At 39.5% G+C, this 16,314-nt stretch overlaps 2 protein-coding genes across 3 annotated transcripts in view; one reads left to right on the top strand and one right to left on the bottom strand.

Annotated features, from left to right (window-relative positions):
- The window catches only part of LOC127796690 (probable apyrase 6), a 57,466-nt gene that overhangs the window by 18,181 nt on the left and 22,971 nt on the right, over nt 1-16,314 (top strand). For both annotated transcript variants that reach the window (XM_052328979.1, XM_052328977.1), the window contains exon 3: nt 5,239-5,346. In XM_052328979.1, coding sequence (XP_052184939.1) covers nt 5,239-5,346 — 108 coding nt within the window. The remainder of the gene's footprint in view (nt 1-5,238; nt 5,347-16,314) is intronic.
- On the bottom strand, nt 10,261-13,334 carry LOC127796689 (uncharacterized). The gene is made up of 4 exons (XM_052328976.1): nt 12,785-13,334; nt 11,895-12,701; nt 11,673-11,791; nt 10,261-11,579 (listed from the first exon to the last, which is right to left on the bottom strand). The coding sequence occupies exons 1-4, from the start codon at nt 13,329-13,331 to the stop codon at nt 11,115-11,117; spliced, it is 1,938 nt and encodes a 645-aa protein (XP_052184936.1). The 5' UTR covers nt 13,332-13,334; the 3' UTR covers nt 10,261-11,114.

The following is a 16,314-nucleotide window of genomic DNA, read 5'->3' as shown; positions in this document are numbered from 1 at the left end:
GCATGTGGGCAAGTTGAGGCAATCGTTTTGGCGCCTAAACTCAGCCCAGATCAGTATAAACAATTCTGATCCGCGCTAAGCTGCATATGTTGAATGAAATTGGAAATTAGTTTCCCTCATAATTCTCTCTCAATTCTCTTCCCCCTTTGCCTTTGTTATCTCTCTCCCTATTTCTCAATTCTTTTCCCCCCTATAATTCTCAAACCATTGAGAATTCCCTTGTCAGATCGATAATCTAACAAATTGGTATCAGAGCAAGGTTCTGTCCGGAATTCGCGAAGTGACCAAGCAATGGCTGATGGTACCAGGATGAGATAGATGGAGGTGCAATTGCAGCAAGTTTCGGCGTCGGTAGCTGAGATGCAGGGCAAAGTGGATACGATAGAAGAGAGGGTCAGATCAACTTTGGGGAGATATGCGTCTCCAAATCAGGGAGGAAATGTAGGAAGTAAGGAATCAAGGGACCTGTTGTGCGATCAACTGCAACAGTTCATGATGATATTTGCGGGTCATCCACAGGTAAGGATCTCCCCTGATTTTCCACCTGGAGAACGATCGGAACCGATTCTATTGGGAATTGGCGCTAATAACTATAATGTAGAATTGTTGGTATCGGAGGGAGAACCTGTGACGGTGGAAGAGTTGGTGTTGAAGAGGAGGCAAGAGATGCCAAGTCGCTTGCATTATCCCAAATTTCTAGTATCGAAGCTGGAATTGCCGGTGTTCGAGGGTGTAAAACCCTAGTGGTCGTTAAGGCGATGCGAGAAATTGTTCGAGATTCATTATGTAATAGAGAACCAGAGGCTGGCCCTAGCTGCGGCGTACCTCCATGATGTAGGGGACATATGGTTCCAAGGATGGTCCAGGGTGAGGGAGAGCTATAGTTGGGAGGACTTAGCACAAGGGTTGCATGAGAGGTTTGGGGAGTGAGGTAGATGGGATGTAGTGCAAGAATTGAACCACCTAAGGCAGGAAGGGATAGCGTTGGAGTACCAAGTGAAGTTCAAGGAGCTTAAATTTATGATGTTGAACAGGAACCCCTACCTGATCAAAGAATACTTTGTGTTTAGTTTCATAGGGGGATTAAATGATGAGTTGAGGTCAGCAGTACAAGTACCCTGGCCAAAGACGGTGCAAGAGGTAGTAGAGGGGGCCTCCTTATAGGAGATGACGTTTGAAGCATTGCTGAAGAAGCAGAACGGACATAACAGGGGAGTATAGGTCGGAGCTATTCAATATGGGGGCAAACCTATGGGGAAGGAACTTGTAAGAATTGGTGCTAGCGTCAGGTATCCAACATTTCCCCTAGCTTCCCAAAATATGCAGAACAAGGATAAGTTGATAGAATAGAGGAGGCTAGCTAGATTATGTTTTAAGTGTGGGGAGAAATACACATCGGGGCACCAATGTAGGAAGCAACTCTTGTTGCTAGAGGGAGGAGAAGAAGAAGAAGAAGAAGAAGAAGAGGAAGAAATGGTTGTGATAGGAGAGAAGGAGAAGGAAGGCAATGGAGCCATATCCTTGCATGCCATCAAGGGGGTAGCCAATAGCAAGATCATAAAGGTTGAAGGGAAGGTACAAGACAATTTCCTCATAGTCTTGATAGATAGTGGGAGCACCCATAGTTTTATTGATGAGGTGACAACCAAAAAGATGAGATGCCCAATGGCTAGTACTCAGCCTTTGTCTGTGACAATAGCCAATGGGGACAAAGTAATCAACAAATGAGCTTGCCTCGGATTTTGTTGGGAGATGCAAGGGGAGGAATTCCAGGCTGATCTAAGGCTGCTCAAATTGGGGGGATGCCATATCATCCTGGGGGTGGATTGGATGCTAGAGGTAAGTCCTATTAGTTTTGATTTCAATAATATGGAAGTGACATTTGAGAAGGAGGGAAGAAGGGTGATGCTGTAGGGAAATATGGAGGTGGGAACTTGTAAAATGATGAAGGGGAAGAAGTTGCAACAATTATTCAGGAAGAAATTGGCACAAGTGGTCAATTATTCTCAATCGAAACTACTGAGCAGCAGGAGGAAGAATTAGGAAGAAGAGGCTTCGAACCCACCTAGCAAGTGGAGTACCGAGGCACATCATTTTAGGGGTTGGAGTGGGGACAGACCCCAAGAATATATAGGCAATTGTATCATGGCCTAAACTCGCAAACATCAGGGCTTTAAGGGGATTCCCAGGGCTTACCAGTTACTACCATAAATTTGTGAAGAATTATGGAACAATTAGCAAGCCTTTGACTGAGTTGCTAAAGAAAGAAGGTTTTAAATGGAACCCAAGGCAGGAGAGGTTTTTGAGCAGTTGAAGAGAGCACTGATTGATTTTTCCACACTTGGCTTACCTGACTTTAGTAAGCCATTCGCACTAGAGACATACACTAGCAATGTTGGAATAGGTGCAGTATTATCTCAAGAGGGTCGGCCCCTGGCGTTTCTCAGTCAAGCCCTAGCACCTAGACACCAAGGCCTTAGCATTTATGAAAAGGAGCTTATGATAATGCTAATGGTGGTGGAGAAGTGGTGTCATTACTTGGAAGGGGGAAGGCTTGTGATCAAGACAAACCACGAAAGTTTGAAATTATTGCTACAACAAAGACTGCACACTCAATTGCAAAAGAAGGGTATGGCAAAACTTATGGGGTTGGACTATGTGATTCATTTGAGGAAAGGTAAGGAAAACGTGGCAACAGACGCTTTGTCTTGCTGCCATGAAGAAGGAATGATTGCAACTATTTCTACTGTGGTACTGGATTAGCTCCAAGAGGTCACTAATAGCTACCAAAAGGGGGAATGGACCAAGGAATTATTGGATCGACTAAGTGTAATGCTGGTAGCAGACTAGGCTACCATTGGCCAACGGAGTAATAAGGTACAAGGGTCAGATGGTTATTGGAGACTGCGAGGAGCTGAAGGACATAATAGTGCATGCTCTGCATGGATCACTAGTAGGGGGGCACTTAGGCATCCACAATACCTACCACAAGGTTAAACAAGTATTCTTTTGGCCCCAATTAAGAAAATATGTATGGGATTATATCTTGAAATGTGATGTGTGTAGAAGGTGCAAACACGAAACCGTAGCTCACCCTAGGCTCCTACAACCCTTGGACATTCCAAATCGTGCATGGGCCAACGTGACAATGGACTTTTTGGAGGGCTTACCAAAATCTGAATGAAAGGATTGCATTCTAGTGGTAGTAGACAGATTCACTAAATTCAGCCATTTCATAGGATTGTTCCACCCGTTTATGGTAATAGGAAGTGGCTAGAGCCTACTTGGAAAATATGGTAAAGTTGCATGGGATCCCACAGTCCATTGTATTAGACCGGGACAAGGTATTTACGAGTCTCTTTTGGAAGAAACTCGTGAGAACATTAGGCACCAAGCCCCTAATGTCTACTGCCTACCACCTTGAAATGGATAGACAAATGGAGCGAGTTAATCAATGTTTGGAAAGATACCTAAGGTGCTTGAGCTTCTTACAACCTAGAGGATGGCACAAGTGGCTAGCAGTAGCGCAATGGTGGTACAATTCGAGCTACCATAGCTCTATTAAGATGACACCCTTCGAGGCTCTCTATGGTTACAAACCAGACTTACTGCTCACCTTGGGAGGACACACTATAGTCGCAGTAGTGGAGACTTATTTAAAACAAAGACAAGATGTGATGAGAATGGTTAAAGCGGAGTTGGCCAAGGCCAAGAACAGAATGAAGCAACTGGTAGACTGGAAGAGGAGTGAACACGAATTCTCGGTGGATGAAGAAGTATATTTGAAGCTCAGCCAGTAGCACCTCAAGGCACTGACCAAACAACCCATATCCAAACTAAACCCCAAGTACTATGGCCCTTTTTTGATTCTAGAGAAAATAAGTGTAGTGGCCTACCAACTACTTCTTCTCGAAGATGTAAGGATACACCCCGTATTTCACGTCTCTCTTCTCAAGATTTGACTGCAATTTTCTGCACAAGCTAGGGTTCAATGTTTTGCTTGGATGTGTTCTTTAGGAAGAAAGGTTTCTTGTAATGCACTTTCCTTTCCTTTATTCTGCTAGCATGACTCCTTGAACAGGATGATGTTACTTTAATTCTGTAAATGGTTGTCATCCATGCAAGTATCTGTCCTTTAATTCTGTAAATGGTTGTCATCCATGCAAGTATCTGTCCGTAGCTTGTCATTCTTTTGTTATACTTTATTGTACTTGTAATGAGCTAGGGAATTATTGTAGCTTTCAAATGCGCATTTTTCTGTTGAAGTGAAGAAATTTCTTACATTAGTTTGTTTTACTTTGTTGTACTGCTTGGCTTGCTGTTTGCCTAACTGAGTTGGCAAGCTTTATATGAGGCTCTTTTGCCTTCAGGTGTAAATCTAGTTTAGCAAGGCACGAGTCATGACTGCTTAAAAAAAATGTTTGCTTCTATTCACTTTCAAGTACATTGTCTCCCATGCTTTGGAGATTTTAGTTCTTCACCATCTCCCAGATTGCATTATTGCTACCCTCTCTCTAGGCTGTCTCGACCTTCAAGTGGGAGACATGTTTTCATTCAGTGATAGTATGCCTTCCTTAAAAGCCTAACTCTCACCTGTACTTATTGGAAAGCTCATCTAACTATCTCATTCATCTTGACAGTGGACACATTAGAGAAAATAAAATAGACAACAAACATAAAAATTTTATGATCATGAATCATGTGATCAAAATTTGGCAATTCGGATTAATATTTAGGTATGGATATTACCTCCTTTTTTTTTTCCCCCCTCCTTTTTTTTTCCCTCCTTTCAAACAAATTGAAATGATTGAAGTTTTTCTATTTGAAATTGTGTTAGGTAAATATTAATGACTGACATATTTCTTCACGCCTGTCTTTAATTGTCAAACTTTTTTCTTGTTACTGTTATATTTTTATCACTGTCTTTATTTTCAGGGTCCTTTACTTTGACAACTATCACTAATGATATTTCAGCAGTATGTTGTCAACATATTGATCAGATGAATAACCTGTCCTGCCCATTTATATTTAGCTATTTGATGATGCATGTGACATTGTGTTTCTGGTTCTGTCCTAGCTCTTATTTGTTGTTGAAAATGCCAATGGATATGTTGTTTCATTAAAGTGATGATTGCTGGCTAATTATGTCTAACATCAATGCTACATTACTTCAATGTAGTGATAATTTGGAAGATCTAGATATTTTTCTCCCCTGAACTAGTGAATGTATGGATGCAGGTTGCAATTTCTCCTAGAGATCCACGAGTGATTCAACTTTCTAGGATGATCAAACTGGCTGGAGTTAAATACAATATATATGTAAAAAGCATGCCATACTTTGGCCAGGTATCTCCTCATGGATTATTGTTTTCATGCTATAAAATTTTATAGTTAGAGTTGAATCTCTTGTTCTGTTGGCTTGACACTAAAAGTTTTAGTGTACTACAGTAAGTCAATTTTAATGCATGGGCACTTGCTTAATATTTTATCTTGGTGTTTTTCATCTCATTGTTTAACTGGAAATGCTAGGGTATTATCATCTTTTAGTAGTTCTGTATTATCATTTCTGGTTAGATTGTTAAATGGAATTTGTATTGAGCAACAATTTCCTTGTGACTTGTCAAAGTAAAAAGAGCAATAATTTTCTTGTGAGCATGTATACATAGGATATGTGTGCTTACCTAATGCACATAATTTTTGTGCTGTTATGCATGCCTGATGAATTTTCCATTGCACCTCTAAAGGGTAGTAACTGCAGGTTCGGACTATAATATATACACACACACACATAATATATACATACATTCGTTTCTGTAATCATATTTTTGGTAAGGCTATTTATTTTTATGCACCCAGACAATAGGTTATTATCTTTTGATGTATCATTTATTTCCTTATGATCTATATTTTTTTATAAGTAAAAGCATATATAAAAAAGAAACACCTAAAGGGGTTGAATCCTGTATAAAACAAACCTGGAAGCTTCCTTAAGGGAGAGGTCATATCCAAAAAGAAGTGAAGACCTGGAGAGAAGTGGAGGTCCTCTTCACCGATAGAAAAGGGGAAACAGGGAATAGTTCCCTTAAGACAAAAATCTGCCTCTTTCCACTCTTAGAAAGTCTACATTTCCTCTACTTCCAAATATGCCACGAAACATAAAATGGAACGGTCCTCCAAATGCAATGTATTAATGTAATCTCTTACCCATGTATGCATGTCCCAATGAGTTCAACCCCCCAATTTGAAGTCACCTAATATACACCAAATATAAGGAAGGAAATGTTCTAGATATTCTGAGACATAGGGCAGTGGAAATAAAGATGATCCTGTCAACGATAAGTAATAGATCTTGTCCTCGTTCTTGGGCAAGATATATCACTTGATTGTTTTACCTTTCTAAATATGTATTGTATATCTTCTAGAAGGTAGATGACTGATTTTATTCTAAATTAGTTGTTTCCTAAATTGTATAGGTTTCCAATTCTGGATTTGGAAACTTCTATTCTGATTTGGAAACTTCCTAGTTTGAAGGGCAGCTTTGTACATAAATTTGGTTATCCCTTCAAGGGAAATAAGATTGAATTCTCTTTCTCCCATCATTCTTGACAGATCCATCAATTCACCTCCGTTCTTACCCCGATAACGTTAGTCACTACTTATCCCTGCTTTCACTGATTGTCACGTGTTGGAATGAACCAAACTCTAGCTGCTCAAACAAATAAAAAAAAGCCACTTTGGGAGTGACTTTCTACTTCCGCAATATTTTCCAGTCTTTGTTACTACTGTCATAAAATACCTTATAGAAGGATCGAACTGGAAGTCTCCTTTGTTGGATATTAGACCCATTTGACCTTGCCTTTTCCTATCCTCAGTTAGTTTCAAACATGTCAATAAAAGCTATCATGAAACCAAACTCCTCTTTCCTGAATTGAAGGTAACTCCTTAACTGTGGAGACTAGACAACAGTATGAGCAGACATGAAAAGCTGAGCTGTCATTCTTCAGTCTAAAGAAGTACGTAAATTGCTCATGGAAATGCCTATAACCACGCCAAGTATCAAGCCAAAAGCTAACAGGAGGAGGCCTGAAGAAGTCATCCCAAACTCTCATGCTCCCTCTGCTTAAGCCCATAGTTGTTAGTATCGTACTATATGGGATACATATTGTATGGCATGATATAATACACATACTTAATGATTCAAATCAAAGAGTGTATCGCGACACGTATTGTGCATATTGTACAATAGGATACAATTTGTGTGCATCACACAATATAGGCAATACAAAAAAATGAGTTATTGTTGAAGAAATAAAGACCCGGCCGGGCCATGAAGATTTCAAGAGACTCATCCATTATCATCTTTCTATTTATTTTGTTATTTTGCTTTGTATTATCTTTTAGTGTTGTAATTTAGTCCTAGATAATAGGGTTGTAATCTATTCCTAAATCTTAGGAGAATTCTTAGGAAACTTCTTGCATAAATATTTCTGATTCATATCAATAAAGTGTGTGGAAATACTACTTCCATTTCTCCCTTTCTACATGGTATCAAAGCCTTGTTAATAGGTTGGTACAGTAAACCCTAGTGCCTTCATTGCATTATCGCTTCAATATGTTCAAGTGCCTTCATTGCACCACTACTGTTGAAGTCGGAACACCACTGTCCGGCCACTGCCACCACCATTGGGTTCGCCGTCATCAGAATGGCCGACCATCGGGGACCCACCATCGCCAAAGTCCTCACGCGTCATCGCCAGTTTGCCTCTAACCCCACGCGTCGGCGTGTGAAGGCACGTTCGTTGACCTTTCACCTCCATCTGCTCTAGATCGACCCTCAGACGTCTGTTTAGCCCACCCTCGGTGTTGAAATCCTTCATGTTCGATTCTTAGCCTGTCCTTTCTGCTTACCCTTTGGCCTTAATTACCATCATTCATGAACACTGGTGAAAGAACACCTGAAGATCAGGTAACCGGTGTGATTGCCAGTGTAACTGCTGGTGCGAATACTAGCATTGGAGTAGTAGGAAGCAAGCTATCGGGGATACTACTTTCCTACTGATTGGACGGTAGGAACTATTTTCAATGGACACAGCTAGTCCATACCTTTCTCAAAGGACGAGGAAAGCTTAGCCACCTTACTTCCTTCCACCGGCAACAACATATCCTACTTTTCAGGTATGGGATGTAGAAGATTCCCTCATTATGTTATGACTATGGAATGCCATGCAACCTGAGGTAAGTAGGAATTATATGTTTTTAAGTTCAGCTAAGAAGATTTGGGAGGTAGTTAAACAAACCTATTCTAAAGTGCAAGATGCATCGGTTATATATGAAGTAAAAACCAAACTAAGTAGTACTAAACAAGGGGGGATGACAGTCACCAAATACTACAATTGTATGAATGGTTTATGGCTGGAATTGGATCAATATCAAAAGATTAAGATGGTGTGCAGTGCTGATGCTGCAACTTTTAATCAGATTATGGAAAGGGATAGAATTGTTGAATTTTTGGCTGGCCTTAACTCTATTTTTGATCAAATAAGGGTGCAGATTCTCAGCCAAGAGTGATTACCATCATTAAATGAGGTATTTTCCATGATATGTAGTGAAGAAAATAAACAAGCAGTGATGCTTCAGGGTTCTTACACTGATGGATCTGCCATGATATCAAATAAAGGGGAAGTATCTTGCTCAAAATCTGGAAAAACAGGTGCTCAAGGACGGTTGAATAACATAGAAGGGCTTTGGTGTACATATTGCAAGAAACCTCGGCACACCCGAGAAACTTGCTTTAAGCTTCATGGGAAACATGCAGTCCTCAGCAAAATTGGAGAATGTCCAAGTACAACCACTAGGCCTCGCACTCAATCATATTTATCTCAGAAGGGACAAGAAGAGGACAGAAATCTGACGGAATAAAAAAAATAATTCAGTCCAGACCTCAACATTGAAGAGATCACCAAACTGAAATCCTTCTTGAAGACCATACAAGATGATGGTGGTTGTTCCTTGGCACATCAAGAACCTTCTAGTAAGACCTCTGGTAATGACTCCCATTCTGTATTTTTTTTAGCCTTAAACACTGCTAGGAATGATACTTGGATCTTAGATTCCGGAGCTACTAACCACATGACACCTAACTCCGATGTGTTTACCACCTATCAACCCCTGAAGACCTCTAAACAAAGCCAAATTGCCAATGGTACATCAGTTCCCATAATTGGATATGGGAGTGTTTATCTAGGCCCTAACATCATCGTTAACCATGTTCTCCATGTTCCCTTACTATCGGCCAACCTTTTGTCCATCTATCAGCTCACCAAAAAACTACACTGCCATGTAATTTTTTCTACTAATCTGTGTGAGTTTCAGGCAATGAGGACTGGGAAAAGGATTGGGGTTGCTAGAGAAACAAATGGGTTGTATTGATTCATAAGGAAGGCTCCTAAAAACCAGTTGTCAATGGCATGCTCTTCTCAGGTGACTGCCAATCATCACCAAATCTGGTTGCATCACTATCGATTGGGACACCCTCCATTTACCTTGTTAAAAACCATGTTTCCTACTTTATTTCATTCTCTGGACCCTAGTATTTTTCATTGCGATGTATGTGTTATTTCTAAACAACAAGTGTCTTACCCAATTAGTAATAAACTCCATCCTATTCCATTTGCATTAATTCATTATGATGTGTGGGGCCCTTGCAAAGTTCCTAACTATTTTGGAGCTTGTTGGTCTATAACCTTTATTGATGATTGTACACGCATGACATGGGTTTTTTCTGTTAAAAGATAAGGCAGCCATCCAAACAGCCCTATCCAACTTTTGTAGAATGATAACTACTCAATTTGGAACCCCCATAAAGAAATTTCGTACTGATAATGTCTGGGATTATTTCAATACTCATTTGCTTCAATTCTTCCAACAAGAAGGAATTATCCATGAATCTTTATGTGTTGACACTCCACAACAAAATAGAGTGGCTGAATGGAAGATGAGACATCTCTTCAATGTGGCTCGAGCCCTACTTCATCATCATAGGGTCCCTAAAACTTTTTGGTGGGAGGTTGTCCTCACAGCGGCTTTTCTCATAAACCGCATGCCTACTAAAATTCTAAACCAACAAAGCCCTCTAAATTGCCTCACCACTCACTATCTCAAATCTAACTTCCACACCTCTCTTCCTCTTAGAGTATTTGGGTGTGTTTCCTTTGTTCATATTTCCAAACTCTCTCGAGATAAGCTTGATCTAAGGGCTGTTAAGTGTGTCTTCCTGGGGTATTCTCCCACACAAAAGGGATATAAATGCTATAATCCTCTAACCCACAAACTCCATGTTTCTAAAGATGTTACTTTCATTGAAAACACACCCTTCTTTGGCTCATCTCCAATTGGTCACCAGGGGGAGACTTCTTATGGTGACCAGCCACCCAATCAGCCCAGCGATGACACCTTCCTTCCTTCCTTCCTTTACCTTACCACCAGCCTCATTGGGACTCTAATCCTACCAATCAGTCCAGCCCCCTTTCCCCTCAAACAGCAAGTGAACCAGCTATTGAGCCTCCACCCAGTGTTATTAAAGGCCCAAGGCGCACTAAGGCGCAAAGGGTCTTGGAGCCTGAGGCGCAAGGCGCAAGGCGAGGCGCGCGCCTGGCAGGTGCAAGGCGCATGCTAACTAAGAAGAAAGAAAAATATACTTCTTAATTGAATAATAAGTCATAAAATAGATCCTAATCACATATCAACATTTATGTTATCAAAAAATTCAAGAATTCAACATATATTAAATAAATCACAACATAAACATAATTCATGACATACCTGTAAATTTCAGCAAATTAAATCTCACCATATTTCAACAAATCAGAAAAAGGAATCAACATTTAAACACCACAAATAAAAAACAAAATTAGTATTTGACATATATAATTAAAATCCAACAAAATAGTATTAAAAATGTCATTAAACTTAAGCAAAACCCACCAAAAAATGTTAGTTTTAAGACTTTAAGTCAACAATCAACTTAAAAGGAAAAGTTAAATGATCAACCTTAAACCATTAATAGGTCCTAAATGGCTAAATTTTAATTAGGATTAACTAGATATACATAATAACTAGAAATCATCCTCATCATCAAGATCAAATGTATCCATATTTTCATCATCAGAACTATCATCTCCAATATCTTCTTCTACATCATCTCCCTCTCCATCTTCTTCTTCCTCGTCAAGATCCATTGGAGCATTTGAAGTTGATGCCCTTGTCCCCCTGCCCCTTGTCAAATTTGAAGTTGAAGTCGCTTTTGATCTAGTTGAGTGATTAGCTTCTTCAACACCAGATGCCATAGCAACATCAGCCCATGTCAAATCATGATCTTCATGTACCAGCTCATCATCTGACTCTCCAAATTTATCAATTGCCCCAAGCAACCACTCATTACTTTCATCAACTTCATCTAAAGAAATTGGATCAATTGATTTACGCAAACTAAAACGACGTCTCAAAGCTCTATTATACTTGACAAATACCAAATCATTGAGACGTTGTTGCTCCAATCGATTTCTCTTTTTGTTATGAAGCTGTCACAATTAAATTAGAATCAGTAAGTTAAAGAAATAAGAAATTATACACCTTTAGTGGTGAATATTAAGAATAAGAAAAAACACCCTTACATGCTCAAAGACACTCCAATTCCTTTCACAACCTGAAGAGCTACAAGTGAGGCTACATATCTTGATGGCAAACTTTTGCAAATTAGGGGTTGCAGTACCAAATTGAGACCACCATTCAACTAGGAAAAAATATACCATAATGACATAATCAGTAATTGAAAATTGCTAGTTGTAGACTAATGATTAAACTTACTTAGATTATTAATTAAAAAACCATATTACCTGGTGCCAATTGATTCCTTCCTCTTATGCATATTTGTTTTCCAAATATCCCTTCAGCATTTTTATACAAGCTTAGCTCTTTAGAAATTTTGTCTTGCACCTCTGCAGTGGGAACCAACCTCTCTATGGTTTGATACAACCCATCAATAATCTCTTGATCTTCTCCAATGCTTGCATTTGAATAAAAAAATTCTGGATTCAAGTAATATCCGGTTGCATGTAGAGGACGATGCAATTGAATATTCCACCTCCCATCAATGATTTCAAATATTTGCTTGTATTTCCTTTCATCATCAAAAGATTTTGCAATGGCTTCTTTTGCCCTATCGATAGCCTCATAAATATAAGGCATAGCAGGCTTATCCTCATTGTCTACCACTCTAAGCACCTTGACAAGTGGCCCTGACACCTTGAGAGCATAAAGAACATTTTTCCAAAATGAATCTTGTAACACTGTTTGAGATGCAAGCTTACCCCGTGCTTCTCTTGCAAATTTAGAGTTAGTCCACTCTTCTGAAGTGAACGTCTTCCTCAAGTTGGTTTTTTGTTTATAAAGTCTTGAAAGGGTGAGGAAAGCCGTGGCAAATCTTGTTTTCCCAGGTCTTAACATCTCTCTCTTTTTTGTGAATATTCTCATCATATTCAACACTTGTGTAGAGCTATACAAAAATCCATTTACTGCACATGCTTTTTGAAAAGTCTTCTTCAATATAGGAAGTTTAAAAATATCTTCTAACATTAGGTCTAAGCAATGGGCAGCACATGGTGTCCAATATAAGTGCTTTCGCTTAGCCATTAAGAACTCTCCTATAAGACAAGTTAAAAATCTGTCATTAAACTAACAACATCAACATCATTCAAAGGCAAAAGTTAAAAAATAGCAAACTTACCAGCTAAAACATTAGCCGAGGCATTATCAGTCACAACTTGAACCACATTTGCTTCACCTACTTCCTCTACAAACTGGTCAAGTAATTTAAATATTTTAATAGCATCCTTGGCATATGAGGAAGTATCAATGGATCTAATGAACATGCTTCCCTTTGGACAATTTACCAAAAAGTTAAGCAAAGATCTCTCTCTCTTATCCTTCCAACCATCACACATAAGGGAACATCCATATTTAGGCCAATCCTCCTTATGACTCTTCATAATTTCATTTGTGCGTACCAACTCCTTCTTAAGATAAGGAACTCTCACCTCATGATAACTAGGAGGTTTCATGCTTGGACCAGCTCGACCAATAGCCTCAATCATTGGCTTAAAACTTGGATACTTGACTGCATTGAAAGACAAGCCAGCTTCATACATCCATCTAGAAAACCAAACGCAAGCATTCTCCCTCAGTTCTTTATTGACATGGGTCTCCATTGTTGTTTGCTTCCCAGTGCTCACTTTAAGTTTAGGAGGCAAAAGCAAATCCAAAGGCCCTTTCATCCTTTGCTTTTTTTGTTGCATTGTTAAACCTTGACTTGAACTTGAAGACATAGGCCTTTTATCACCTCTTTCAAAAACCACTTCATCATCATCATCATCTCCAAGGGTATCAATGTCGTCAAAATCTGGTATAACATCACTATTGTTCTTCTCTTCTAGCTTTTTTGACATATACTCTCTAATTTCTTCTTTAACATGTGAAGGACATTTTGGACAAACTTTGGCATTCCTATACCCTCCAACAAGGTGTTGTTTAGCTCGGTAAACCCCTCCTTTCGTTATTTTTCCACAAAAATTACATTTTAAACAGTTTATGTCCTTTGGATCTGGCAGTGTGTTATATTTCCATGCTGGATCTTTTCTACCACTGCTAGAGGAGCCACTAGGAGCATTTGAATCAGATGCCATCAGGATTAGGATATCTGCCATAATCATCATAAGCAAGGAGTCATAAATTTGAAAAAACATTGTAAAAAAATTCTGAAAAGAAGCATGGATCAATAAGTGGCTGAATTTCAACCAAGGAAGGGAGGAATTGAAAAGAATTTTAATTAGCGGTGGGATTTTCTGGAATGGAGAACTGATGCAGCCATGCAAGACAACAAGAAGTATTGCAAAAGATTGGAGGAGAAGAGAAAAATTTTCAGGGAGGGGAAAGAAGAAATCCAGGGAAGTAGTAGAGATCAAACTTCTATTCTATTTCTAATCAAGCATAGGATCCGATTAAGGATTAAAACTTCTATTCTATTTCTAAATGCTGCAGTTGCAGCAGTTTTATAAGAGTATACCTGAAAATTTGTAAAGACTAAGGCTAAATTATGCCAAAAAATGTTAAAAGAAAAACGAATTAAGAAGCAGCAGTAGGCATCAACAAATAAAAATTAAACAAAAAAATAACTGAAGAAGAAGAAGAAGAAGTAGCAGCAGCAGCGTAAAAAAGAAGAAGAAGAAGCAGAAGAAGAAGAAGAAGAAGAAGAAGAAGTAGCAGCAGCAGCGTAAAAAAGAAGAAGAAGAAGCAGAAGAAGAAGAAGCAGGCTAGCAATAGCAGCAGCGTAAGAAGAAGATGAAGAAGAAGTAGTAGCAGCGTAAGAAAGAAGAAGAAGAAGATAAAGAAGCAGGCTAGCAATAGCAGCAACGTAAGAAGAAGAAGAAGAAGGAGGATAGCAGGAGAAGAAGGAGCAGGAGGAATGATAGCAGCAACGTAAGAAGCAGCCGTGTAAGAAGAAGAAGAAGAAGAAGAAGAAGAAGAAGAAGAAGGATAGCAGCAAAGCAACGTAAGATTAAGAAGCAGCCGCGTAATAAGAAGAAGAAGAAGAAGAAGAAGAAGAAGCAACAAGGATTGCCGAAGAAGAAGCAGGCTAGCAACTACCAGCAGCGGAGAAGAAGAAGAAGAAGAAGAAGAAGAAGGAGAAGGGATTGTCGATATGTTACCTTGGCCTGGAGAAGCAGAAGCAGCTCAATCGGAAATGGAGAAGAACTTGAGGAGTTGCAGTTGCTGTGTTGCGGAGAGAGAATAATGCTGCGTAAGAGAGTGTTTGGAGCCTTGGAGATGTAGTCTCTTGGCCTTCTAGAAATCAGATGAGCTGGAACATCATATTTTTGAGTTTTGTTGACTTTTTAATATTATATTTTATTATTTTCTCTCTTTAAGTTTTAACAGAAATGTTTAGAAAATAAAACAAGATTTTTCAGCTAGGCATGTGCGCCTGAGGGAGGCACGCCTGAAGGGCCTAGGCGCACCTGGCTGGATCTCGCCTCGCCTGGACATGGCAAGGCGAGATGGCTGTGCCTTGAGGGGCCTTGCGCCTAGGCGCGCGCCTAGGCGCGCTTGTAACAACACTGCCTCCACCAAACGGCCACAATCACGGGAATGATTCGGCCCCACCTGATGAGCAAGTAGTCTCCCAAAGGAATGTAACTCCAGTGAGATACAAGGGGTCTCCTTATGTGTACAAATGAAAACAGCCTATCCTAGAGCATGCTCCATCCTCAACCCCTACTCAAAGTTTGGATCATATGCAGTCCATGCCTTCAGCATCTGTTAATCCCATTGTTGATGATACAAACCTACCTATTGCCCTTCAAAAAGGTGTGAGAAGTTGTACTCAACACCCAATAACCAATTATCTATCCTATCATTGCCTTTCCCAAATCCACAAAAGCTTCCTAACTTCTCTAGATTCAATTATCATTCCAAAGTTAGTAATTGAGGCTCTAAGGAATTAGAATTGGAAACAAGCTATGTTGGAGGAAATGAGGGCTTTACATAAGAATCATACATGGGATCTTGTGGACATGACTACAGAAGTTAATCCAGTTGGGTGTAGGTGGATTTTTAATGTCAAATACTAGGCTGATGGGACACTCGAGAGGTATAAAACAAGACTAGTAGCTAAAGGATACACCCAAACATATGAGATCGATTATTTGGAGACATTTGCTCCAGTAGCAAAAATGACCGCAATTCGAATTCTCCTAGCATTGGCAGCTTCTTTTGGTTGGCATCTTCAACAATTAGATGTAAAAAATACATTTCTCCATGGGGACTTACAGGAGGAGATCTTCATGGAATTACCACTAGGGTTTCAAGAAGGACATGAGGGGAAGGTTTGTCGGCTGAATAAGGCCCTAAATAGGCTCAAACAATCTCCAAGGGCTTGGTTTGGGAGGTTACCAAAGCCATGTACACTATAGCTTACAACCAAAGTAGGGGAGACCATACTTTGTTTATTAAACATTCAAAAGAAGGAAAATTGATAGTATTGTTGGTATATGTGGATGATATGATAGTGATTGACAATGATGAGGGAGAATAGAAAAGACTAAAAGAGAGGCTAGCTAAAGAGTTTGAGATCAAAGACTTGAGAACACTCAAGTATTTTTTGGGAATTGAAGTGGCATATGCCAAAGCAGATATTTTTCTATCCCAACGAAAATATATACTTGATTTATTGTATGAAACATGATTGATTAGAGGGAAAGG

The sequence above is a fragment of the Diospyros lotus genome, chromosome 3 (genome assembly GCF_014633365.1).
Source record: "Diospyros lotus cultivar Yz01 chromosome 3, ASM1463336v1, whole genome shotgun sequence".
In the NCBI taxonomy this organism is placed as follows: Eukaryota; Viridiplantae; Streptophyta; class Magnoliopsida; order Ericales; family Ebenaceae; genus Diospyros; species Diospyros lotus.
Note: the sequence above shows the minus strand (reverse complement) of the source record. Positions and strands in the feature narration are given on the sequence as shown.